The sequence below is a fragment of the Bactrocera tryoni genome, unplaced genomic scaffold, assembly GCF_016617805.1.
Source record: "Bactrocera tryoni isolate S06 unplaced genomic scaffold, CSIRO_BtryS06_freeze2 scaffold_11, whole genome shotgun sequence".
NCBI classification, from domain to species: domain Eukaryota; kingdom Metazoa; phylum Arthropoda; class Insecta; order Diptera; family Tephritidae; genus Bactrocera; species Bactrocera tryoni.
The window spans coordinates 1194043-1221981 of NW_024395824.1; the positions used below are offsets into that span (position 1 = coordinate 1194043).

The window sequence follows — 27939 nt, forward strand, 5'->3', positions numbered from 1 at the left end:
ATTACAGTGTCGTCCATCGAGGTTCACCGTACGCTACGAAATCGTCGAAAGCGTAACAATGAAGATTATAAAGAGTATCTTTATAGTCTCATGGAGTTGGGAAAGGCAATTAAACTTGACGATATGAGTTTAATTGAATATTTCGTAGAGGGTATTCCTGACTCACGACAAAACAAAATCAACCTTTATCAGGCAAAAATCATACCAGAGTTGAAAGAGCAAATACGTGTGTATGAGAATGTGCGTAAAGCAGCACAATCAAATATTAGCAAAATACAAGAAGAAAATCGTAAATCATTCAATAAAAACAGAAAGGAAGAGACGAAATACCGGACAAACGAGTTAGTCGCCATTAAGCGCACACAGTTTGGTTCGGGATTAAAATTAAAGCGGAAATTTCTAGGTCCATATAAAGTAAGCAAAGTTTTGGGACATGGTAGGTTTGAGGTAGTGAAAGTAGGCGACCACGAAGGCCCCGGCCGGAATACATGAAAAAATGGGAGCCTTCGGTTCAACCTGAGTCATCTTTCGAGCCGAATGAGGCGTCAGGAGGGCCGAATGTAGGACGGCAACACCGCAGTGGACTAAAGACTTAGAATATACTTACTTAACAATACAACCCTGACACTGTTGAACGAACCTGACGAACGCGTTGCAAGAAAAACGGCAGTTGAAGATTGAAAGTTGAATAGCCAGCATCGAATGAATTGACTATTACTACATACATATATATGTATGTATGTAATAAAATTATAATCTGCTCTTTGCGTATTTAAGAATCATGTGGTTTAAAACATAAAAACAACAGAAATAAATATAATAATATTGGAATAGAATTGACTTTTACTACATATATAGTCTATATAGTATCTTCTCTTAAAGGGGAATGTCTTAGAGAGTCTAATGGACATACTTATGGTACATTACATAAAGGGCCGATCAATAGAAACTGTCCTACACAGTAGTAAATGTAACAGAAAGTCATTAAACCTCAAGCAATATACAAAAGCAGCCACTTACTGGACATAGAAGAAGCCTTTAAGAACATAAAGATAAGCACGTTCATTGGAGTCTCTCGACACAGGGCGGTATAGATGACATGGTGTGCAGATGGATTCAATCGATGCTTATGAACTGAATCATTATAGCATCACACGGTTCAGTGACACGAACACATGGGTGGAACTGAATGGTATACTACACTAACTGGGAAGAAGAAATAAAAACAGTAGCTTATGTAGATGATATAGTGATATTGGTATCAGGGCTGGTAATCAATGAGATTATGGAAAAAGTCTTACGGAAAGTCTTACAACGGACTAGGTGTCATGATGCTATTCACGAATAAAACTAAACTGCCTCAAATTCAACTTCCCTTACTCGGTGAAGATACAACTTCTCTATCCATCACTGCGAAACATTTGGGTGTCGAGGTATATACCAAACAGAATTTGGAAATTGATAATTAAGCAACGCATCAGGAAATATTATGTGGCCTATTAAACGTGCAAAAGGATACTCAGCAGGAACTAAAACCGAATATAATCACGTGGGTGCGTACGGCCGTCACAAGACCAATCCTTACTGGAGCGCGGCCATACAGCGTCTGGAGGATGGAGTCATGTGTAGAAGTTCACGCAAGTGAGGAAAGTTCTCTGATCGCCATTCACTTGGGAGTGGACAGAAACGATTCTTTTACATATGACTCAAGCAACTCACTACTTCCGGTCTTTGACCAAGTATCCTCTGAGTAGCCTAAGAACATCCGTTTGAAGGCGAGCTAAAGTGAGAAGGCGAAATATTCCCTACATAAGGTTGTGCGCTGGGTTCGGGACCAGCCATGTAAAAAACAGTACCAATGAAAACTAAACGACAGCCTCGGATGAGAGACCCCCCTTTTGATGACGACCATGGCAAACGAAATAAGGACTACGATTTGAGGGCATGCACCTGGAATGTCCGGTCCCGGTTGAGAAGGGCCGCTGCCCAGCTGGTTGATGTCCTCGTGAAAATAAAGGCTGACATCACCGCCATCCAATAAATGCGATGGGCGGGACAAGGACAGACACGAGTAGGTCCATGTGGCATTTACTATAGTGGCTATATAAAGGAGCGCTAGTTTGGTGTGGGATTCGTGGTGGGAGAGAGGCTCCGACGCCGAGTACTATCATTCACTCCGGTGAATGAACCTCTAGCCACAATCCGCATCAAAGCGACGTTGTTCAACATATCGCTGATTTGCGCCCACGCCGCGACGGAAGAGAAGGACGATGTGACCAAATATGCCTTCTATGAGTGCTTGGAGCGCAACTATGAGAGCTGCCCCCACCACGATGTCAAAATCGTGCTTCGCGACTTTAACGCCAGGGTGAGCAAAGAAGGTATCTTTGGCACTACAGTCGGTAAATTCAGCCTCCACGAGGAAACATCCCCATATGGGTTGAGGCTGATTGACTAGATTCCAGCATGAGAAGATACATCAAGCTACCTGGCTGTCACCGGATCGAAAAACCACTAACCAGATCGATCATGTTGTGATAGACGAAGACACGTCTCCGATGTTTTAGATGTGCGTGCACTCCGAAGTCGGACCACTATCTTGTTGCAGCCAAGATTCGCACCCGCCTCTGTGTAGCAAAGAACGCACGCGAACAAACACAAGGAAGGTTCGACGTCGAGAAACTGCAATTACAACAGACAGACCAACGATTTTCTACTCCGCTTGCACTCCTGCTCTCTGAGAGCACTCGTCAACAACTCGGTATAAGGGAACTGTGGGACGGCATTTCAAACTCCTTACGTGCAGCTGCAACCGAAGCCATTGGTTTTCGGAAAGTGCAAAAGAACAGCTGGTACGACGAGCAGTGCCGTGTCGCAGCGGAGAGAAAACAAGCTGCCTACCTCGCAACGTTACGATCGACCACAACACGTGTGGGATGGGATAGATACCGAGAGTTGAAGAGGGAAGCGAGACGCATTTTCAGACAGAAAAAGAAAGAGGCTGAAATGCGTGAGTACGATAAGCTTGATAAGTTGGCCGACAGGGGTAATGCTCGAAAATTCTACGAAAAAATGCGGCGGCTTACAGAAGGTTTCAAGAACGGAGCATACTCCTGTAGAACCCCCAACGGTGACCTAGTCACCGATGCCCGGATCATACCTAAATTATGGAGGGAACACTTCTCCAGCCTGCTGAATGGCAGTGAAGGCACAACGCTGGGAGAAGGCGAACCCGATTCCCCAATCGATGACGATGGAGCAGACGTTCCATTACCCGACCATGAAGAAGTTCGAATAGCAATTGCCCGCCTCAAGAACAACAAAGCGGCGGGGCCGAGCTATTCAAACACGACGGCGAAGAACTAATAGGGAGCATGCATCAGCTTCTTTGTAAAATATGGTCGGACGAAAGCATGCCCAACGATTGGAATTTAAGTGTGCTATGCCCAATCCACAAAAAGGGAGACCCCACAATCTGCGCCAACTACCGTGGGATAAGCCTCCTCAACATCGCGTATAAGGTTCTATCGAGCGTATTGTGTGAAAGATTAAAGCCCACCGTCAACAAACTGATTGGACCTTATCAGTGTGGCTTTAGACCTGGCAAATCAACAACCGACCAGATATTCACCATGCGCCAAGTCTTGGAAAAGACCCGTGAAAGGAGAATCGACATACACTGATATTGATATCATCGGCCTCAACACCCGCGCCGTTAGTTCTGCTTTTTCCAGACTAGTCAAGGAAGCAAATGGCTCTGGCAGTGAACGGGGGCAAGACGAAATATCTCCTGTCATCAAACAAACAGTCGTCGCATTCGCGACTTGGCTCTCAGGTCACTGTTGACAGTCATAACTTTGAAGTCGTAGATAATTTCATCTATCTTGGAACCAGCGTAAACACCACCAACAATGTTAGCCTGGAAATCCAACGCAGGATAACTCTTGCCAACAAGTGCTACTTCGGACTGAGTAGGCAATTGAGAAGTAAAGTCCTCTCTCGACGAACAAAAATAAACTCTATAAGTCACTCATAATTCCCGTCCTGCTTAATGGTGCAGAGGCTTGGACGATGACAACAAGTGATGAGTCGACGTTGCGAGTTTTCGAGAGAAAAGTTCTGCGAAAGATTTATGGTCCTTTGCCCATTGGCCACGGCGAATATCGCATTCGATGGAACGAATAGCTGTACGAGATATATGACGACATTGACATGGTTCAGCGAATTAAAAGACAGCGGCTACGCTGGCTAGGTCATGTTGTCCGAATGGATGAAAACACTCCAGCTCTGAAAGTATTCGACGCAGTACCCGCCGGGGGAAGAAGAGGAAGAGGAAGACCTCCACTCCGTTGGAAGGACCAAGTGGAGAAGGACCTGGCTTCGCTTGGAATATCCAATTGGCGCCACGTAGCGGAAAGAAGAAACGATTGGCGCGCTGTTGTTAACTCGGCTATAATCGCGTAAGCGTGGTCTACGCCAATAAAGAAGATGAAATTATATGAAAAAATTGAAGAAATTTTTATTACAAAAATTAGGTATACATATATGTAGGTAATGCATATATAAGAAACTCGTGGCGGTTACACTACTTATAACTGCTGAACCGTTTTGGCTGAAAGTTGGTGGGCGATAGCTTAGATTAATGTGAAACTAAGAAGCCATGTTTCTATTTTCACACATCGATGCAAAAATTCGGTTTTATTACGAATAAAGAGCACTCAAACACTCCTCAAAATCAGCAATTCGTGGTGTTGCATTATGAACCTGCGCAGCACCCACTTTGCACAGAGTTTTTGTTGTACCGGCAGAGTTCTGCCCAGTTTACAGCCCTTGGCTGGATTAAAATTCGACTCCATACGTAACCGGATCCGACACGAAATGGTTTTTGTTCCATTTTTTGTAAACTCAAAGATATAACCTGGACATAATATCTTCTGCCAAGCCGACATATAAGCCCAGTGATAGAAAAAAACAAGAAAAAACGTTAACTTCGGCTGCACCGAAGCTAATATACCCTTCACAGGTGCATTTCTTTCAGTAACTATGTGTTCAGTTTGTATGGAAGCTATATGCTATAGTAATCCGATCTGAACAATTTTTTCGGAGATTACATTGTTGCTTTAGAAAATAATCTGTACCAAATTTAGTGAAGATACATTGTCAAATATGAAAGTTTTCCATACAAGAACTTGATTTCGATCGTTCAGTTTGTATGGTAGCTATATGCTATAGTTAACCGATCTGAACCATTTCTTTGGAGATTCCATTATTACTTTAGAAAATAATCTGTACCAAATTTAGTGAAAATACATTGTCAAATGTGAAAGTTTTCCGTACAAGAACTTGATTCCGATCGTTCAGTTTGCATGGTAGCTATATGCTATAGTTAACCGACCTGAACAATTTCTTCGGAGATTACATTGTTGCCTTAGAAAACAATCTGTACCAAATTTGGTGAAGATACATTGTCAAATGTGAAAGTTTTCCATACAAGAACTTGATTCCGATCGTTCAGTTTGTATGGCAGCTATATGCTATAGCCAAATGAGTTGAGGGTGATTGACTTCGCCGGGGCCCGAAATATGGTTATCTGTAGTACCAGATTCCAGCATAAGAGAAAACAGGCTGCCTACCTCGCAACGTTGCGATCGACCAAAACACGTGCGGGATGGGATAGATACCGAGAGTTGAAAAGGGAAGCAAGACGCATTTGCAGACAGAAAAAGAAAGAGGCTGAAATGCGTGAGTACGAAGAGCTTGATAAGCTGGCCGACAGGGGTAATGCTCGAAAATTCTACGGAGCATACTTTTGTAGAACCCCCAAAGGTGATCTAGTCACCGATGCCCGGATCATCGGAGGGAACACTTCTTCAAACTGCTGAATGGCAGTAAAGGCACAACGCTAGGTGAAGGCGAACCCGATTCCCCAATCGATAACGATGGAGCAGACGTTCCATTGCCCGACCAAGAAGAAGTTCGAATAGCAATTACCCGTCTGAAGAACAACAAAGCGGCGGGGCCGATGGATTGCCGGCCGAGCTATTCAAACGCGGCGGCGAAGAACTGATAAGGAGCATGCATCAGCTTCTTTGTAAAATATGGTCGGACGAAAGCATGCCCAACGATTGGATTTTAAGTGTGCTATGCCCAATCCATAAAAAAGGTGACCCCACAATCTGCACCAACTACCGTGGGATTAGCCTCCTCAACATCGCATATAAGGTTCTATCGAGCGTATCGTGTGAAAGATTAAAGCCCACCGTCAACAAACTGATTGGACCTTATCAGTGTGGCTTTAGAACTGGAAAATCAACAACCGACCAGATATTCACCATGCGCCAAATCGTGGAAAAGACCCGTAAAAGACGAATCGACACACACCACCTATTCGTCGATTTCAAAGCTGCTTTGGACAGCACGAAAACGAGCTGCCTTTATGCCGCGATGTCGGAATTTGGTATCCCCGCAAAACTAATACGGCTGTGTAAACTGACGTTGAGTAACACGAAAAGCTCCGTCAGGATCGGGAGGCGTACTCCCTATCGTGCGACTTCTTCAACCTGCTTCTGGAGAAAATAGTTCGAGCTGCAGAACTAAATATAGAAGGTACCATCTGCTGGCGTATGCCGATGATATTGATATCATCGGCCTCAACACCCGCGTCGTTAGTTCTGCTTTCTCCAGACTGGTCAAGGAAGCAAAGCAGATGGGTCTGGCAGTGAACGAGGGCAAAACGAAATATCTCCTGTCATCAAACAAACAGGCGTCGTACTCGCGACTTGGCTCTCACGTCATTGTTAATAGTCATAACTTTGAAGTTGTAGATAATTTCGTCTATTTAGAAACCAGTATTAACACCATCAACAATGTCAGCCTGGAGATCCAACGCAGGATTGCTCTTGCCAACAGGTGCTACTTCGGACTGAGTAGGCAATTGAAAAGTAAAGTCCTCTCTCGACGAACAAAAGCTAAACTCTATAAGTCACTCATAATTCCCGTGCTGTTGTATGGTGGAGAGGCTTGGGCGATGACAGCAACCGATGAGTCGACGTTGCGAGTTTTCGAGAGAAAAATTCTGCGAAAGATTTGTGGTCCTTTGCCCATTGGCCACGGCGAATATCGCATTCGATGGAACGATGAGCTGTGCAAGATATACGACGACATTGGCATAGTTCAGCGAAATAAAAGACAGCGGCTACGCTGGCTAGGTCATGTTGTCCGGATGGATGAAAACACTCCAGCTCTGAAAGTATTCACTCCGTTGGAAGGACCAAGTGGAGAAGGACCTGACTTCGCTTGGAATATCCAATTGGCGCCACGTAGCGAAAAAAAAGAAACGACTGGCGCGCTGTTGTTAACTCGCCTATAATCGCGTAAGCGGTGTCTACGCCAATTAAGAAGAAGAAGTAGGGACAGTGTCATATTTGATATTTCTCAATATTTCTGTCCACCAAACTCATTTTCAAAACGGAAGTTCTGGGCTTGGAAAAGGCCTATGAAGTTCGATAGAACAACTACTAGTACAGACAGCCACGCGGCATTACTAGCCTCGTCGTCGTTAAATATCAACTCCAATGTAGTAAACCCAGCAAGGATGGCTTTAAGCTCACTGGCAGGTCAACTCAACTTATCCACAATTTGGGTTTCCGGTCAAAATAAAATTTTCAGCAACGAAAAAGGAGACGGGTTGGCTAAGTCAGGAGCTTTTCTAGACGAATCCGAGGCAGAAACAACACTGTATTCCCTTAGACCGATAAAGAGGGAGCTCAATAGGCAATAGCAAATTGGGCAAATAGCCCAAAATAGATGGAACTCTACAACCAAATGCAGGATAGCGAAACAGATGAGTCAAATTAGGAAAAAACCACAACTAAGGACTTATTACATAGGTCTAGGAAAAGTATATATAAACTAACATCTATCGTTAGGGTGCACTGGCCATTTGGAGAACATGGGTTAAAAATGCGTTTGCCTGGAATAGCACTTTAAGTAGAACTCGACGGGAGCAAAGGCGCGATTCTTCACTTTTTCTGTGAATGCCTAACTCTATCACAAATCAGACATCGATCTTTTGGGATCTATCAGATACCAAACCTTGAATGCCCATCAATAAAAAAAAATAACGGAGACTAATAGTTTCATTGAGAGCACTGAAATGGGTTGAACACAACTATCGAATGGGATATCAAGATCTAATGTTAGTGTAACGAAATGGCGCTACCAGCGCTAACTGAGCCCGAAAGAACAGCACTCTTACCCACTTCTATATAACAAATCAACTCCTTTTCAGGCAAAATACTTTTCGCTGCCTCCTAGGTGAATTAAAAGAACTCTACCTGACAACGACATTCAACACCTTACCGACTAGTTTATGGACGCAATGGACAAAGAAGCTCTTAGCTATTCACTTGAGCTGTTAACAACTGTAATAACTCGTACTCACTGAATACTATCCTCGGAGTTTAACCACCACTTATAGCAGAAGAAGTCGAGTTACCTCGGAAATTTAGAGTCAACCTTGCACAATTTCTTCTTGTATATTATGGTTTAAACTTAATTCTATTTTATCTAAAATTTACTCCGACAATCCACAAATATGCCTTGCATGCAAGGAGTCCTGGTATGACTTTTGCTCCCTGTTGTTGTTGCTGTAACGGGTACCTAATCATCGTTAGAATGGTAAGGATTAGATAAGTTGCCATCGACGTCATCCAACGGTAGACCCAGGAAACGTGCTGTTTCAACGGGGTCGGCGTATTGTTTAATGTCGTCGACGTAGTTGAGAAATGACATTATTATGCTCCTAGAAGGCGGTTCCGCTCCAAGTAGGTGACTGCAGGGATGAATTCTGCGAAAGCACCGCAGCAGGAACTGTTTGGAGAGTTCATTATGCTCCTTAACTGGGAGCATCCTCTGCGAGTGGTAGGTACCTTGCCGCGGTGCAGGGGCTTAGGCGCAAGGCTTACTCGGTATCCCCCAGCCGGTGTGGGTGGTGCTGAAGGGCACTGCTCAAGCAGGATGTCTGGTACCGCATGCGTGCGTCAACCAAGAGCTACCACCTCCTAATCCAGAGTGTTATGCGACTCCCGTGCCCATTGGATAATTTGCAGCCAGGAGGTAAACAGCTCACCCTGCTGAGCCAAGGGTCGTAAGACAATGATGAACGAAAACAATACAACCACAACAAACAACCAAAATATAAGGCAACGACCCAGGACAACGACCACGGACAAAGAGCAGGTAAGCAGCGTAGGCAAAGAGGGTCAGGGAGCTAAGCGGAAGTTTAGTTTCCTTGACGCTCTCTCGCCAGAGGAGCGGGCGTTGTTTGACGAGCATGCGAGAGAGGATGATGACGACATGCCCTCATGCAGCGGCGCTCGCCTGGCGAGAGTGCCCTCTGCCGCCGCAGCAGCTACGAGCGCCGCCAAGACCCCCTTAAGTAGGCCTAGCGGTTCAGACTCGGGGAAGTCGCATCGGGCAGAGACCGATGGCGCTCGTAGCAGGAGGAGGCGCAGAAGAGGTGGGCAACGCCCTCTCCCTGCAGCTGGAAAACCCGGCGGGTGTGATGACCCGCACAGGAAGGGTATGAGTGGTGCCAGCATGAAGTGGTACCTGCGTATATCTCCGAGACGGGAAGACTCCCGAGGAGGCAGAAGCTATGGCAAAAGGACGGAAGGAAGGGAGCAATGCATCCCCAGTAAAGAAGCGCAACAGGGCCGTGTCAGCTCGCACGCAAGGCAGCGGCACTAGTAACCGAGGCCCGGTCACCACAACACGGACCGCAAGAAGTGGCGACGGAAGGGCAGTGCCCACGGACACCTACGTCCAAACAGCGAAGCGGAAGAGCGGCCAGCTCACGCTGCAGGAGCCCTCCAGTTCCAAAAGGATGACAGGCGGCAACACCAGGAAAGCCGGAAGTCAACCATCCGACCCGCGCCACACCGGGAGGAGGAGGGGAGGCGCAGATATGCGGATACTGTTAAAGTCATCCGCATGGCTGTACTTCCTCAAAACTACCCGGCGCAGTTGCTCGGAGCGGAGGAACTTACCGTGCTCGAGGACAGCATAATGGATGAGGTATACAGAGGAGACGATTACGGGGCGTCCTTCCTTGAGGTTGACTTCAAGGGAGGTATGATACAAATTAACTGTAAGGACGAGACGTCCGCCAACTGGCTGCGGGTGTTCGCCCCAAAGCTGGACGGCTGGAAGGGTCCCGTCCTTTGCGCAAAAAAGGCGGAGGACGTGCCAATCATGCACAGCATGACAATGTTCCTCCCCCGCTGCTGCGACAAGCCATACGAGTTCGCCCTAGGGTTGGTGAAGAACCAAAACCTGGGCCTCAGTATCGCAGTCTGGCGTGTCGTCAGCAGCGAGCTAGAGAAGCTAGGAGATATTAATGGTTGGAGATTGTACTTGTACATAGACAATGAGTCGTACAAGTACGTCCGAGCAGCTGGCTTCCGCCTGTATTACAGGTACAGCACGATGGTAATGCGGCCCCACAAGCCGGCAGCCACCGGGAGCAAGGGAGCTGACAAGGCTGCGGCTCAGGAAAGCGGGTGTACCGCGAAACTGGCAGCGACTGTAGCGGCCCCGGAGGCAGAAAGCATGCAGGTAGACGAGGGTGGGAGTAAGCCCAGCGAGAGCAGGGATGGGCAGGCTATGCCTGCGGCAACCCCAGAAAATACGGATGTCAGTTCCTGCGGCCAGGGAGCAGAACTACCCTCCTTGAGGGGCTAGGAGACCCACTGGACGGCAGTGCGGTTGACGGCGGGGACGAGGATCCGCTCCTCCTCGAACCACTACTGTAGTGACCGTCAACACGGAAATTGCCCAGGTGAACCTGCATCACGCGGCGGCAGCGTCAGCTGTCATAGCGAGCAGGTTCACAGCGGATAAACTGGGTATCTGCTGATCCAAAAGCCTTGGGTCCATAGAGGAGGGGTTAAAGGCCTCAAGATGGAGTGCAATAAGGTAATCTGTGATCTCTCTAGCGAGAGACCTAGAGCTTGCATAGCGGTCAGGAATAAAATTGAATTCTTCTGTATTTCAGAGTTCCTAACGCAGGATCTGGTGGCGCTGCAAGCCAGGGACTTCGAAGCCAAGGACTTCGTACTGGCTGCAGGCTATTTTCCAGGGGAGGCATCCACGGCACGCCCGGTAGTGGTGGAAAAGCTGGTGGAGCATTGCCGGAGACACAAGCTTCCCCTCATCATTGGCTGTGATGCGAACGCCCACCACCTAGAATGGGGCAGTACCAATTGCAACACAAGAGGTGAGTCTCTTTTAGAGTACATATTAGGTAATAGCTTAGTGATAGAGAATGTAGGGTGTGAGCCCACATTCATAACTATAAGCAGGAGGGAGGTGTTGGACATCACCTTGAGCAATGAGCACGCAAACGGATTGGTCTCACAATGGAGAGTCTCAACGGAGCCCTCTTTGTCAGACCACAGGATTGTAAGGTTCAGGCTAAAAGTAGAGGTCAGACAACTTCCCCCTAGACGCAACCCTCGGAAGGCGAACTGGGATACCTTCCGAGAGATACTAAGCGAGGAATCGAGCAAGAGGGGGCAGACTGGTAGGAGCGTTTCAGCCTCAGGAATTGAGAGTAGGCTAACGGAGCTGAACGGGACTGTTATCAATGCCTATCATGGCAGCCGCCCTCTAAGAGTGCCCACAGACAGTCGAAACTGTAACTGGTGGTCAAAGAAACTGGCAGATCTCCGGAAAAAAGGAGCCTAATCAACAAGGCGAAGCGTACGGGGTCTAGGAAGAATATAGAAGCTACCTCACCTTACATAATAAGGAGATTCAGTCTCCAAAGCAGGCAAGCTTCAGAAGATTCTGCGAAAATGTCTCCTCCACACCAGAAACGGCTCGGCTGCATAAAGCTCTGGCTAGAGGTACGACTGACATAGTAATAACAATAAAAAGAGGTGACGGGACTTTTACGACCAGCGCAGAAGACAGAGCTACGGAGCTTCTGCGGGCGCACTTCCCGGAGACTATTCGGGAAGACCAGTGTCTACCCGTGATCGAACACAGGCCATCTCGCGAGGATTGGAGAATAGCCAAAGAACTATATACGGCGGACTCGATCAGGTGCGCAATGTCCTCGTTTGAGAGATTCAAGTCTCCGGGACTGGATGGCATCTTTCCAGCGCTGTTACAGCAGGGGTAGCAGGTTTTACTGCCATACCTGGTTCGGCTGCTGCGAGAGAGCCTCGCAATGGCGTATATCCCTGAAGTATGGAGGACAGCGAAGGTGATCTTCATACCCAAAGTAGGAAGGAAAGATTACTCATAGGCGAAATCGTTCAGGCCAATCAATCTGACTTCTTTCCTGCTAAATACCATGGAGAAGATCGTGGACCATGACATAAGGTCGAAAGCGCTGAAGAGGGCACCCCTGCATGCGGCTCAGCATGCGCACAGAGCGGGCAGATCTACTAGTACTGCTCTGTACCAGCTAACCTCTGAGATAGAGAGTTCTCTGGAGAACGGGGAGGTGATGCTTTGCGCTTTCTTGGACATCGAAGGTGCCTTTGACAGCACGTCTCACAGGAGTGTAGCCAGAGCACTGGAGAAAAGAAATGTGGCAGCACCGGTACGTAGATGTATAGAAGCCGTACTGCGCACCAGAATTGCTGAGACCACAGTGGGAGATAAAAGTATTCGTCTCGGCACAACAAGGGGCTGCCCACAGGGGGATTTGTAATCACCCCTGCTGTGGAGTGTTGTCGTAGACGACCTGTTAGCAATGTTAACGGACAATGGGATCCGCTGCCAAGGGTATGCGGACGATATTGTTATTATAGCCAAAGGCAAATATGAGGACACTCTCTGCGACCTGATACAAAGAGGTCTAAACCTGGCAAAGGGGTGGTGCAGGGGGGTTGAATTGAACATCAACGCCACCAAGACGACCATTGTCCCGTTCACGAGACGCAGGTCCCTACCCGGTCTCAGGAGCTTCACACTAAGAGGCAGAGTGATAGAGATGACCAATAAGGTCAAATACCTTGGTCTCACGCTAGACTCTACTTTGCGGTGGAAGCAGCATGTGGACCTGACCTTGGTCAAAGCAACAAAGGCATTAATGGTGTGCAATCGGCTGGCGGGTAAGTCCTGGGGCTGCAAGCCAAGGATTTTTAGGTGGTTGTACACCATGATAGTGCGACTGATAATCACGTACGGGGCGGTAGCCTGGGCCTCAATAGCGTCGCAGACTTCGGTAGGAATTAAATTATCGAAGCTACAGCGGCTAGCCAGCGTCTGCATGACGGGCGCAATGCGCACCTGCCCAACGGCAGCTATGGAGGCCTTGCTTGAACTCACACCGCTTCACTTGGTTATCGGCCAAGTAGCCAAGAGCATGCTTCTGCAAATAACGGCAGAGGGGTTTGGCAAAGGAAAGGTAATCTCGTCCCAGAGGATGGAAAAGATAAGTGGCAATATACCAATCGCCCTCCTCCCGAAGGACAGCACTACCAAACCGGTTAACTTCACTAAGAAGTTTAAGGTCACCCTCGGACGCAAGGATGAGTGGAACAACTCCACCCTTGAACTGCTGCTGAGGAACAGCACATTGAGGTTGTACATCGTAGATCGCGGGTCCACGCACCAAGCACTCCATACCTATCGGGGAGTTTCCGAGCATTTTCCAGGCGGAAGTCTTTGCCATAAGTCGGTGCATAGAGATAAACCTCCATCGCAACTATCGCAATGAGCGGATAGCCATACTGAGCGATAGTCAAGCAGCACTAAAAGCGATCTCCTCCTACGAGATCAGGTCGCTGCTAGTGCAGGAGTGCAGAGAAAGGCTGAACAGCCTTGCGGAAAGAAACCAGGTGCACCTAATTTGGGTGCCAGGTCACAAAGGAATAGCCGGTAACGAACTGACAGACGAGCTCGCTCGCTCCGCAGCCTCCACCAAAATAGTTGGTCCTGAACCCTTTACAGGGGTGTGTCCCATACCATAAAGGAGCTACTTCGCAAAGAAGAGGGAGTGGGCAGAAAGAAGTATTGGCAACGAACTCACGGCATGCGGCATGCCAGGTTGCTAATGGAAGGGTACAACATGAGCAGGTTCAAAGTCGTAATCAACCTCCCCAGGAATAAACTTAGGCTATTGGTCGCATTTTATACTGGCCACTGCAAGTTAAATAGGCATTTATATAACATGGGCCTATCTTCTTGCACTAACTGCCGGTTCTGCGACATGGAGCCTGAAACACCGGAACACCTGCTGATCGACTGCACAGCAGTCTGCAGACGCAGGATTAAGGCCCTAGGATCCATGTTTCCGGACAGGGATTGCATCGACTCATTAGCACCCAGTAGAATATTGGAATTCATCGATGTGCTGGGGCTAAGTGAGTCCATGTGATTTAGGAAAGGGCACAATAGACCAAAGGTCGCGGTGCATTCCTCATAAATAAATCTAATCTAATCTAACTGGGAGCATACGGGCCTTACTATGCAGGAATTCGATGGGAGACATCAAGAGGCATCCTGTCGTAGTCCGGAGTGCAGTGTTCTGACAAGTCTGACAAGCTTCTTCGTCTGCGACCACTGCGTCCAGGCGCACGTATTGGTGTGGGGTAGTTAAAGACCGGCCGGCCGATTGCTTTGTAATTTGCGTTTCTATATCTTATTCCCCATGTGCTGCCGGCTATCGACTTGGGTAGTTTTCGATAACCCTTACCCTTCAAATAAATTTTTTTCAAGAAACAATTAATGATGATTTGCTTAAGGTATCGTCTCAGTGTGAAATTTTCGAATTTTTTTGTTGCAATATCGGATGGTATACACTATAAGAAATATTCTCTCAAATTTTGAAAACGAAATTCAAATTATGACGGTCGCTACAGCGTTTCTTGTAGAAAGGTAACAGAGTGGGGAACATAGCGACTTCAATCTTTAAACGCGTTTTTCTCAGAATGGTATTTTTCAAAACGTTTGTCACTCTCAAAGCAAGAGGTTTGAAGACATATAGATATTTTTTTTTTAATCTTCCTATTTTTTTCTACGAAAAACTGTCGAAAAAAATTGCCAAATTTGAAATATTCAGACGGAATGGGAAGAGTTCGCCGACCAAAAAATAAGAGGTTAGATCCCCAATACTGCCAAGGTCTGGTTAAGCATTGGAGATGGCATTATGGTATGGGGATATTTATCCGGGGTTGCTGTTGGACCTCTTCATCGAATAAATGGCATTATGGATCGATTCATATACAAGGATATCCTTGAGAACGTGATGCTTCCCAATGCCGATGTGAATGTGCCACTTTCATGGACGTCCCAACACAACAACGACCCAAAGTATAAGTCTAAACTAGTGGCAAATTGGGTCGTAGCTCAAAATAATAAACACTAAAATGACCAGCTCAATTGTCGGATCGCAAACCTATTGAGAATCTTTGAGAGATAATAAATAGAAGGATAGACAGATAAGGAGTGAGTGGAGAAAAAAACCAATTGTTCGAAGCTCCAAAACAAGCCTGGTTAATCTTCCCACAAGAAGTTATTAACAGTCTTATGTCTTCTATTCCAAATGGATGCAGTGAAGTAATTAAATATAATGGTTATGCTATAAAATATTAAAAAAATATCTTATATAAACAATCATTATTCCAATATGTTTTGTCCCACTGAATATTGAATATGTTTAATTTCTTTCGTAAGAAATGGCATGGAGTCAAATAATGTCTAAGGTTTGGTACGTTTTCATAAAATAAATAATTATTCTTCAAATCTGAGTGATTGGTTTATACATAAAATGACAATTTGAAATATAGGAGATGATAATGTCATATACCTACGAAGTATGAGTCCAATATGTTCTGTCCGACACTGTATATCTAAAAAGATCATATGACGAGCTAGATTTTTGTTTTACTCAAATCTTACAGCCAAAGACTTTTTTAAAGCATATTGGCCCGTGTCAGCTGATACGACCTATCTTATGGGCGCGAGTTAATACTTTAACCTTTAACCACAACTTTATGTTTAAGAAAACATTAAAGAAAAATCATCAAAACAACTTTATCTTAGAACAATAGAAGCGCACTATCAGTACAACAAACAATAACAACCCAAATAGTTATTTACTAGTAAACAACCAGCATCTCAATAGTATTAGCAGCGATAAGCACGGATCATCAATAATATCCTTAGTCAGTCTGCCTGAAAGAGAAGAACCTAGTCCCTGGAAACAATAAAGGATTCATTTAAACCATCCAAGAAGTTTACCAGTGCATCACCCCACACAACGTCAATCAAAAGGGATTCACATTAAAATCCTAATACGACAACAAATTGAAAGTAAAGAAAGTAAAGGACCAATGTACCATCCTTGGCAAACAACACGCTTTCATAGAAAGAATACCATATCAAGCAGCGCTCCAAGAATACAACTGGAGACCGATCTTTAGTAGAATAAATCAACAAAAATCAACAAATAAATCAGCAAGATGACTGAACAAGCAAATTTAATTGCATTAACCAACGCAGTCGCCGATCTGCAACGACAGTTAGGAAGAAGTGCAACCATTCTACAACGAACAGAACAAATATGTTCTTACACCAGACCAGAAAAAGTGGGTCTTTTTTTGTTTTGCTGAAATTCTTTATTTACAATCTGTCTGTATTCAAGGCAATAAGCAAATGTTCTAAAAAATACATAACTTTATACTGTTGGACCCCAGTGGGCGCAAAAGTAATATTTTATTCTATACTTAGCTTAAGGTAATGATTATTTATTTCCTGTACGGGAGGTCTAGAATATGAAATCGTTTCAGTCGAAACGTTTCATCTGTTTCATCCAATAACGCAATGGCTAAAGGGTTGGAATGATTGCTCAGCCTTTCAAGATATCTAGAACTAAATTTCCCAATTTCGTCTTTGACACTTGGTGCATTTAGGTCGTTGTTAATTGTGATATTTGAAACAAACCAAGGAGCATCCAGAATCTTCCTGAGGGTTAAGTTCTGATAACGCTGCAATATTTCAATACTTCAGATGCTGCAAGAGCCCCAAAGCTGGATTCCATACGTCCAGACCGGCTTTAGTATGGCTTTATAAAGTAAAATTTTGTTTTCAAAACTTAATTCAGATTTGGGTCCAATTAGCCAGTACATTTTATTAGTCTTTACTTTAAGCTCATTTCTTTTTGCCTTAACGTGATTTTTCCACGTTAATCTTCTAAAAAAATGTGAACAAAATGCATTAGAAGGAGCAACAATTTTTGCAAACCACAAGACAGTCGTGAGGACACAATTTTAACAACGGAGGGGAAGATCGTACAGAACAACCACAGAAATAATGATGAAAACATTTAATATTGGGACGATTAAACAAAAAGTTATATTGCAAGAATTATACAAGGAGTTATTTGACATAACTACGACTATTAGTTTCGGGAAGAAGGGAAATTTTTACTCAGCAGCAATAAATACGGACGAGATTGAAAGGATATTCGAAAAGGAACAAACTAGTATACCGGTTATTGACATACTTGAAAATGCAGACACGCATGTAGGTAGATTAGACGACACTTTCATTGTAATTTATAAATATCCAGTCATTGAAAAGAAATGCACAACAAACAAAGTTACTCCATTATCCTATCCGCAAGGCATTTTGGATATGAATAAAATCGTAAGTAAATGTGAAGATAAAATAATATTAGCATCTAAATGTAAAAGTAATTTAAGTAAATATATTTGTAAACAAGAACCTAATGACAATTGTACAATACCAATGACCGAAAGTTACGAAGCCCATTGTAATGTTATCCAAGAAAATAACGCATCTATTATAGATTTAGGACATGGTAATGTCGTGTTACAAGGAAACCATATTTTAAACGAAAAATCAATTGAAGGATTGAATCCGCAACCAGGAACAAGAAATTAAAGATTATATTATAGCGAATGGAAACGAAAGAATTCACATTCTTGAAATATGGGAATCAGAAAATGAATATCAATTTGACAACATTAAAAAATTAAATACATTTTTAATACCATTTGAAGAACACCCAATCAAGATATGTTCATAACTATAGGAGTACTTGTAGTCCTAGGATTAAGTATATTTGTAATATTCAAACTATATATAATTTATCAAAAAACTTTATATTTCAGAAACTACAACGCTACCATAGCACGTGTAGGAATGACTCATCTACTCAAGACTCAAGTATAGGTCAGGAGATCTATTTTTCACAAGAGAGGGGAGAGTTAATACTTTAACCTTTAACACAACCTTATGTTTCAGTAAACATTAAATAAAAATCATCAAAACAACTTTATCTTAGAATAGAAGCGCACTATCAGTACAACAAACAATAACAACCCAAATAGTTATTTACTAGTAAACAACCAGCATCTCAATAGTGTGAGCAGCGATAAGCATAGCCTATATAAGCAACTGGAACAATAGCATCGAGGTCACTTTATCATTATTGACTGCCGAGTAACAAGTTACCACTTGTAACACTTGTACAGTTTAAGTGTAATATATTCAATATTGAAGAACATGTGTATACGGTGAAATATTATACAAATAAAGGATCCGTCAGAACCAATCTCATTGGCTGACTTAAAATTATATATTTATTTTATTCCTAACGTGTAAATAAATTAACTCGCGCAATGTAAGTGACCAGCGAAAATCGGCATCCACGGCATTTGGATTTTTGCCGTAGAAACGTGTCAGCTGATTGCTCTCTCACAACGCAGGGTTGCCAATCTCCATATACTGTAGTAATTATAACAGTTGTCTTCAATATGTTTGAAATTTTCTTAAAATAACTCAAAATCAGAGTCGAATGCTATTATTTATAAATATATAAACTATTTTTAATAGTTTGTTATCAGATTTGATATTTTATATTATGAAAAATTGTAATTTAAGAGTTAGATGTGTACAAAACTATATATGCGTATTGATATACGTAAGAGAAACAATTTTATATATTTAATTTGAGTACACATCAAAATTGTCAAATTCAGACGGGAACATTTTTAGTTATGAATTGATATATGCCAAATCAATGAAAAAAACAAGTATATGATGAACGTTACCTTCATTGCTAGCGTAATCCAGAGGCAATGGCAAGTGATTGCTCGACTTTTTGTCAAGATCATCTTGATTTTTCGACCGCAAGAACAAAACTGTTGCAACAATCACTAGTACTAATATAAAAACAAGAGCAACAGTAGCACCAGCAACAATGCGCATATGTATAGAGTCATCGTACCCTAGAAATGTGAAATTAGGTATTAACATAAGACAGAAATAAATTTTGTGAATATTGTGCCACTATTTCATATTTACGTACTACGACAAAACTCTGCTTATTGATAAAATTAAGAGACAAGAATACAATAAGACATCAAGTGTAAACAATGATAAATTGCTAAATCAATAATTTAAGTAGGTTTAAGATGATACAATGAAGTGCCAGTGGAAAGAAAACTTGAAAGCAGAGCCAGAGCAAATGTGTATTAAATTAATTACAAGTAGAAGATATAATGTAATATAAATGTATTACAATATTTTAGATTGTCAGTGTATACCATAATATTCTAACTCAAAATATGTTGTTTATTTACCTGAATTCATGCTCTGGTGTGTTTGCGCATAAACTATGTTACTGTAAGTGCCATATCCATTCAATGTTTTGCAACGAACTTGAAACCCATATTCCGTATTTTCAGTGAGTCCTTCGATATGAGCTCTAGTTTCCTTTGTATTGAATGCAGTTTTATTAACTGAATCCAGCTCCGGTTTGGGAAACCAACGCACCTCATAAAATTCAATAGGATAATCACTTTGCACAGATTTGTCCCATACCAAATCTACTTCCCTACTTGTGGTCGCAACAACTCGAACATTAAATACAGTGGACAGGATTGCAGACTCTGTCTTGAATGTAATTTCGGCATATTCAGTTTTTATTTGATTTAGATCGAAAGCCTGATTGTTAACTAAACTAACCGGCGATTTTACATTAGTAGACTTTAAGGGATTTTCAGGTGTAGCATTGAAAGATCCAAATTGAGCGGTATTTTTATTATCTTCAGAAGTATCGTTGTAATTATTGTCCGTGTCCATCAGGCTTGAAAGACCGTTCAGAGAATGTATTTGAATTGTGTACGTTGTTACTGGTTCCAAATTAGTTAAGGTTAATTTGGTTTCATTAAATGAATCTGATGCTGGATTGTACACAACGTTGGAAGAGCAGGACAGACATCGCACTTTATACAAAATTTCACTGCGATATTTAGTTTTTTTCAAAGAGAATGATGATTCTGATAACTCCCTTATGGGCACATTCCAAGATAGAATCACACTTGTTTGGTCCACAAATAACAAAGTCAAATTTGTGGGAGGTCCGGGCGGTTTATAGCAAGGCATATGCTTTCCATCATGTGGATGTCGATAATAACCAGGAAGGCATTTACAAAATCCTGCTGCTAGATTTAGCGCATTTGAATTAGGTGGGCATGGTACACATTTATTAACCTCTTTTGAACGAAATTTCCCTATCGGACATTCTTAAAAAAAATTATTAAATATTTTGTTTTTATATAATTTGGAAAAGTGCAAAATTATTACCATTACAGGTTTTATTTACGAAATCTGGCTCATATCCAACCTTGCATTGGCAGCCTCCAGTTAGAATTGTCCATTTGCCATCACCTTTACACAAGTATGTAGGTGTCTCATATGGTTCCGCATTTTCAATACAGGTGCCATTTTGTTTTTCAATTATAGTAATTTCTCTTCCCGTTGGTGTTTCATTGAAATGAGCAAAATTTTCCGTTACTGCAGGACAAGTGATATAGTAAACCTTTACTGCTAACACACTTATGCAGGCTCCTTGATCACGGAATGCAAAATAAACACCTTTCTTTGTTACGGCAATACTTTTGACTTCAGTGTTTATATCAACGTCAGAATTTTGATTGAAACGGCCTTCTCCTGCAGCTATACGTGCTATTAAATTAAAGACATTTTGGAAACATGTAATTTTCGATAAATAAGAATGTATTTTTACTTACCGATCAACTTATAACTATCGGTTTGCCAGGGCGGAGGTTCTCGAGTAGCAGCATCAAATTCATAGAATAAAAGGCTAAACGTTTCTTTACAAGAGAGTGCATTTCCTAAAACACGAATAAACTCATTTTCCAATATTAAATATTATTTGACTTTACCTGGAAATAGGGAACAATCACGTATAGTAAACTTAATTTCAATGTATAGTCTGTTTGCAGGTCCTCGGTCGATAAAAGGAGACCATAACCAATTATTGACATTGTTGTATGCAACATCGCAAACGACATAGCTTCGCCAATTTATACCCTTTACAAAATCTGTAAATGATTCCTCAACCCACTGCAATTATAATACATATGGAAATAGACACCAAATAAACACAATAAATCATATGTACCCCCGGTGTTTGAGCTTGCGGACCATAAGGATACCGAGTCCACTCCAAAGTAGCTTCTCTTGTCGTATCCAGAAGAATAACTTTAAATGTATCAAAATATAGATTATGACTAAACTTAATAAAAAACCAGTTACCTTGATCGGCTAAAACAACATCAAAGTGAAATACAAAGGTAAAAATCGCAAAAGCAAATAATACTTTGCGTGCTTTCATTATTAAGAAATTTAATGGCGCTTTCGATGAATTCAATACATAAGTTGCTTCTGTCGATGTTATTCTGGTCAAAATTTTTATGAGCAATATTTTCTTTATAATTTCTATAATTTTGATAACCAACATTTTCTGGCTGGAACTTTCTAATTTTGAAGGTGACAATAACGTCTTATTTGATACATAATAAGATGATAAAGCAGTATTTGCCCTTGATGTTAAAGGCACACTATTTGTAAATAACGTCACATTGGAAGAATATATTTTTGAGCTGGAAGTACATATACGCGGTTCAGCACTACCCAAACTGTCGTTATTCGCTGATTGTATCGAGCACGTGTCAGCGACAGAAGACAGTTTTGATTGGAGTCTTCTTAATTTAAAATTAGGGTGACGTACTACGGTCTCTAAATTCTTATAGAAAGCTTCTCCTATATTATCTATAGAAAATGTTTTAATCGTCGACGTTGCAGCTCCTCTCGTTATTATAACTTGATGATTGGTATTTCTTTTTTCATTACATTGCAATGTGACACAAGTTGGTTTGAAATGGAGACCTAATATTTCCGCGCAATCCATTGATAACATTCTGAAATACATGAACATATCATTGTACAAATATTTAGTTGGTATGTTGTGATCAAGGACTGAAATATATTTAAGAAATAAAAGTTTTTAATTTTATAAAAAGTAACATTATCCTAAAATTAAGCTAACAATGTTTGGAACTATTGAATAAAAGGCATGCAATTTACCTTCAATAAAAATAAATGCAATAAAATATACTATATAGTATACCAGAGCTTTTGTGTTGTAAATTGACGACATATTGTTACATATTTATGGGGAAATTGAATAGTGGTAATCCGAAACTGAAACTTCTTTTTTTGCTACACAACGGGGTAATAACGCCAATTTGGGTGTATGTATCTTGTTGTTGTAACAGTTATCTAAGCGTTTGGTAACGTAATGGTAAATTATCTTCGAGGTCATATAACGGTAGGCCCAGGAAACGTGCTGTTTCGACGGGGTGGGACCATTGAGAAAAGGGTGTTGAGTGAGCTAGCTGGGCATGCAAAAGAGGTGGTTACAGTCATGCGGGGACTCGCTGCATTTTGTACATAAATTTGGTATGGCGGGATCGATTCTGGATAAGTCAGAGTGCGGGTCTGTAGTGCGTTGCGTCCAAAGTCTGGTTGACGCACTTTCTAATATCGTAGACGAAGTTAAGGAAAGACCTCTTGATTTTCTTAGGAGGTGGCTGCCTGGACAGCAGTTACGGTTGCGGCGAAAACACCCTAGCACAAACTGCATGGAGAGAAGTTCGTTATGTTTCTTAACCGGAAGCATACGGGCCTCACTATGTAAATGTGCGACATATAGAGGCATCCCGTTATAGCCCGAAGTGCAGTGTTCTGACATGTCTGAAGCTTCTTCGTTTTCATCTCACTACATCCAGACGATAATATCGGTGCGGCGTAGTTGAGGAACAATCGGCCGATTGCTTTTTTTGTTGCTAATAATTTTTCTTTTTTCTCCATGAGCTGCCTTCTAGCACCTTGAGGATTTTGTTACGGTTCTGTACTTTGGCAGTTATCATGGTCGTAAGAGGAGTGAAGGAGGCTGCAAAGTGTTACACCTAATATCTGAGCATTTTTGGCAGACGGAATTTTAACATCATCGACTGCAATGGTAAGGTCTCGTCTGTACTCCTTCTTCGAGTTCGTGAATATAGTCGCCATGTATTTAGTGGGGGAGAGTTATAGGTTTTTTGCAGACAAGAACGGTGAAAGGTCGGAGAGATGTCCGTTTACTTTAGAGTACTTTGAGCCGACAGCAATATTGTGCAATCATCGGTGTACGAGGTGATAGAAATTCCCTCTGGTGGTTGAGGAAGTCTCGATATGTAAAATTTAACAGGAACAGGGAGTGTACACCACCCCGCGGATCCCTGTTTGATTCCTATCAATTTGGGGTTTTTACCTCGAAACAGGAAAGGTGAATTGTTTAATGGCCTCAAATAGAGTTGTGTGATTGACTGCGTCAGAGGCTTTTGACAAGTCCAACGCTACGAGGGTCGCCCTCTCACATGGTGGTTTTTGGTTCAGGCCCTGAACTATATAGGCGTTTCGCCTCTGCGAATGGAAGGCACCTTGCCGTGGTGCAGAGGCTTAAGTAGCAAGGCATACTCGGCACCTCCCAACCAATGTCAGTTATCTTGCATGTTCATAGGAGTTGTCAGAAGCGGCAATCAAGAGCTGCCACTTCTTAACCCTGAGTGCTATGCGACTCCCCTACCCTTTGGATGATTTGCAGCCAGAAGGTTAATTCGGCTGTATTAAAACGAAGCTTTCTCAACAATGTGAGAAATTGGGAAGTTACGGTAACCTTACGGCGTGTTCTCCTCTGCAAACGTAGACCCGACCGCTCACCACGTTTAGTAAAGGGTCGTAAGAACAAAATGAAAGTCGCCACAAAAAAAAAATACTTCAACTACAACTACGACAAGCCAACAACCACAGCAGACGACTAAGGTCAACGATAACAGCACCGGTGCAGATAAAGGGTGTTCCTGGATGCTTTATCAACAGAGGAACGGTCGCTGTTCGATGAGCATGGCCAGGGATGACAATGACGACAAGCAGGCGATATCCACTGCGGCCGCTGGGTTTGTAGCGAACGACACCACAACTTTCCTAGGTACGCACAGCTGCTCGGATTCAAAGCGGAAGGGTGGAAACAGAGTAGCGCATCCAACCATAAGTCGTAAAAGCGAAAATGCGACGCTTCCGAACACACAAACCACAAAAGCGTGCAAATAACGAAACAGGGACCACGTAACATGAAACAGCAGAGGGTAAACTATGTCCAGACGGGTAGTGGAGGTACAGTGCAGATATGCGGATGCTCTCAAAGGCATATTGAAGACTATGCTGCTTCGAAAATATCCGGAGCAAACTCTGGGTTCAGAGGAGCTTACCGCTCATCGAGATCTTATTGTGCAAGAGGTATATAGAAGGAATGGTTACCCTATATCTTTCCACGAGGTGTTTTTAAGGGCGTATGGTTGCAGGTGGACTACAGGGACGAGAGAGAGTGAGCTGAGAGAGAGTGCTAACTGGCTACGGGAAATCGTTTCCAAGCTAGTAGGCTGGAAGGGTCCAGGTATATGCGCAAAGAGGGGATAGAACATTGCATAGAAGTTTTAAATTGAACCGATCCTATAGTGGTCGCCGAATGCACCACAAATATGTCCGGGTGAACCTGCATAACGCGGGGTCAGCATCCGCTGTCATCGCGAGTAGGTTGACATCGGATAACCTGCATATCCTGCTGATATAAGAACCAGGGCTCCACATAGGAAAGGTCAAGGGCCTCAAAACGGACAAAGTAACCTGGATTCTCCAAAACTTGTATAGTAGTTAGGAGCAATTTTCATTGCTTTTTGTATTTCAGAGTTCCTAAGACAGCACCGAGTCGCTGTGCAAGTCAAGGATAACGGAGGTGCTGCCTTCATCCCGCAGGTGCCTACTTTCCGGGGGAAACACCAGAGGTTGTGCTGGGCCTAGTGAACTACTGCAGGAGAAACAATCAAACAGAATGGGGCAGCACGGACTGCAACACACGGTGTGAGTCTCTCCGTGATTTCATAATTTAGTACTAATTAGTCTAAGCCCGCGGCTCCGCTGGCTCCTTGTTGTCAAGGATATCGTGATTACAATATGATGGAATAGTTAAATTGGCAATCCACATTTTTTATTGACTTCGTATATCACTTAGGGAATAGTACAGACATAAATATGTATGATGTAACCACATCCCCACAGTCTCTGCATCTGCATCGTATGTCATTACACATATATAGTATATGCTCCTTGCTATAGCGAATAACAGTGCAGGGGTGGAGTAGGAGAGGGCGCGTCTCACGCCCTATATATAATCATATGATAATGCTTTGTTCAACATTCATCGAATGTAATTGCAAAATCGACGGTTAAATCCCAGATACTACTCGTAAGAAAACACAGACTTGATCGTTCCTTTTAAATATTGCATTCTTCTGTGAAAGGCTTTGGATATATTTGTCAGCTATTATACTTCTTCTTCTTAATTGGCGTAGACACCGCTTACGCGATTATGGGCGAGTTAACAACAGCGCGCCAGTTGTTTCTTCTTTTCGCTACGTGGTGCCAATTGGATATTCCAAGCGAAGCCAGGTCCTTCTCCACTTGGTCCTTCCAACGGAGTGAATACTTTCAGAGCTGGAACGTTTTCATCCATCCGGACAACATGACCTAGCCAGCGTAGCCGCTGTCTTTTATTTCGCTGAACTATGCCAATGTCGTCGTATATCTTGCACAGCTCATCGTTCCATCGAATGCGATATTCGCCGTGGCCAATGGGCAAAGGACCACAAATCTTTCGCAGATTTTTTCTCTCGAAAACTCGCAACGTCGACTCATCGGTTGCTGTCATCGCCCAAGCCTCTCCACCATACAGCAGCACGGGAATTATGAATGACTTATAGAGTTTAGCTTTTGTTCGTCGAGAGAGGACTTTACTTTTCAATTGCCTACTCAGTCCGAAGTAGCACCTGTTGGCAAGAGCAATCCTGCGTTGGATTTCCAGGCTGACATTGTTGATGGTGTTAATACTGGTTTCTAAATAGACGAAATTATCTACAACTTCAAAGTTATGACTATTAACAATGACGTGAGAGCCAAGTCGCGAGTACGACGCCTGTTTGTTTGATGACAGGAGATATTTCGTTTTGCCCTCGTTCACTGCCAGACCCATCTGCTTTGCTTCCTTGACCAGTCTGGAGAAAGCAGTACTAACGACGCGGGTGTTGAGGCCGATGATATCAATATCATCGGCATACGCCAGCAGATGGTACCTTCTATATTTAGTTCTGCAGCTCGAACTATTTTCTCCAGAAGCAGGTTGAAGAAGTCGCACGATAGGGAGTACGCCTCCCGATCCTGACGGAGCTTTTGGTGTTACTCAACGTCAGTTTACACAGCCGTTTTAGTTTTGCGGGGATACCAAATTCCGACATCGCGGCATAAAGGCAGCTCGTTTTCGTGCTGTCGAAAGCAGCTTTGAAATCGACGAATAGGTGGTGTGTGTCGATTCGTCTTTTACGGGTCTTTTCCACGATTTGGCGCATGGTGAATATCTGGTCGGTTGTGGATTTTCCAGTTCTGAAGCCACACTGATAAGGTCCAATCAGTTTGTTGACGGTGGGCTTTAATCTTTCACACAATACGCTCGATAGAACCTTATATGCGATGTTGAGGAGGCTAATCCCACGGTAGTTGGTGCAGATTGTGGGGTCACCTTTTTTTATGGATTGGGCATAGCACACTTAAAATCCAATCGTTGGGCATGCTTTCGTCCGACCATATTTTACAAAGAAGCTGATGCATGCTCCTTATCAGTTCTTCGCCGCCGCGTTTGAATAGCTCGGCCGGCAATCCATCGGCCCCGCCGCTTTGTTGTTCTTCAGACGGGTAATTGCTATTCGAACTTCTTCTTGGTCGGGCAATGGAACGTCTGCTCCATCGTTATCGATTGGGGAATCGGGTTCGCCTTCTCCTAGCGTTGTGCCTTTACTGCCATTCAGCAGGCTGAAGAAGTGTTCCCTCCATAATCTAAGTATGATCCGGGCATCGGTGACTAGATCACCTTTGGGGGTTCTACAAAAGTATGCTCCGGCCTTGAAACCGTCTGTAAGGTTTTCTTGGTAGAATTTTCGAGCATTACCCCTGTCGGCCAGCTTATCAAGCTCTTCGTACTCACGCATTTCAGCCTCTTTCTTTTTCTGTCTGCAAATGCGTCTTGCTTCCCTTTTCAACTCTCGGTATCTATACCATCCCGCACGTGTTTTGGTCGATCGTAACGTTGCGAGGTAGGCAGCCTGTTTTCTCTTATGCTGAAATCTGGTACTACAGATAACCATATTTCGGGCCCCGGCGAAGTCAATCAGCCTCAACTCATTTGGGGATGTTTCGTCGTGGAGGCTGAATTTACCGACCGTAGTGCCATAGATACCTTCTCTGCCCACCCTGGCGTTAAAGTCGCCAAGCACGATTTTGACATCGTGGCGGCGACAGCTCTCGTAAGCGTGCTCCAAGCGCTCATAGAAGGCGTCTTTGGTCACATCGTCCTTCTCTTCCGTCGGGGCGTGGGCGCATGTCAGCGATATATTGAAGAACCTCGCTTTGATGCGGATTGTGGCTAGACGTTCATTC

At 43.4% G+C, this 27939-nt stretch overlaps 1 protein-coding gene across 4 annotated transcripts in view; it reads right to left on the reverse strand.

Annotated features, from left to right (window-relative positions):
* Nucleotides 1-27939, reverse strand: part of LOC120779691 (ephrin type-B receptor 1-B) — a 102173-nt gene that overhangs the window by 14015 nt on the left and 60219 nt on the right. For 3 of the 4 annotated variants that reach the window (XM_040112048.1, XM_040112049.1, XM_040112050.1), the window contains 7 exons: nt 21610-22274; nt 21476-21555; nt 21237-21417; nt 21081-21185; nt 20635-21015; nt 19629-20573; nt 19098-19274 (listed from right to left, as the gene is read on the reverse strand). In XM_040112048.1, the coding sequence (XP_039967982.1) occupies nt 19098-19274; nt 19629-20573; nt 20635-21015; nt 21081-21185; nt 21237-21417; nt 21476-21555; nt 21610-22273 (2533 nt within the window). In that variant the 5' untranslated portion in view covers nt 22274. The remainder of the gene's footprint in view (nt 1-19097; nt 19275-19628; nt 20574-20634; nt 21016-21080; nt 21186-21236; nt 21418-21475; nt 21556-21609; nt 22275-27939) is intronic. The other variant, XM_040112052.1, reaches the window with a different exon arrangement.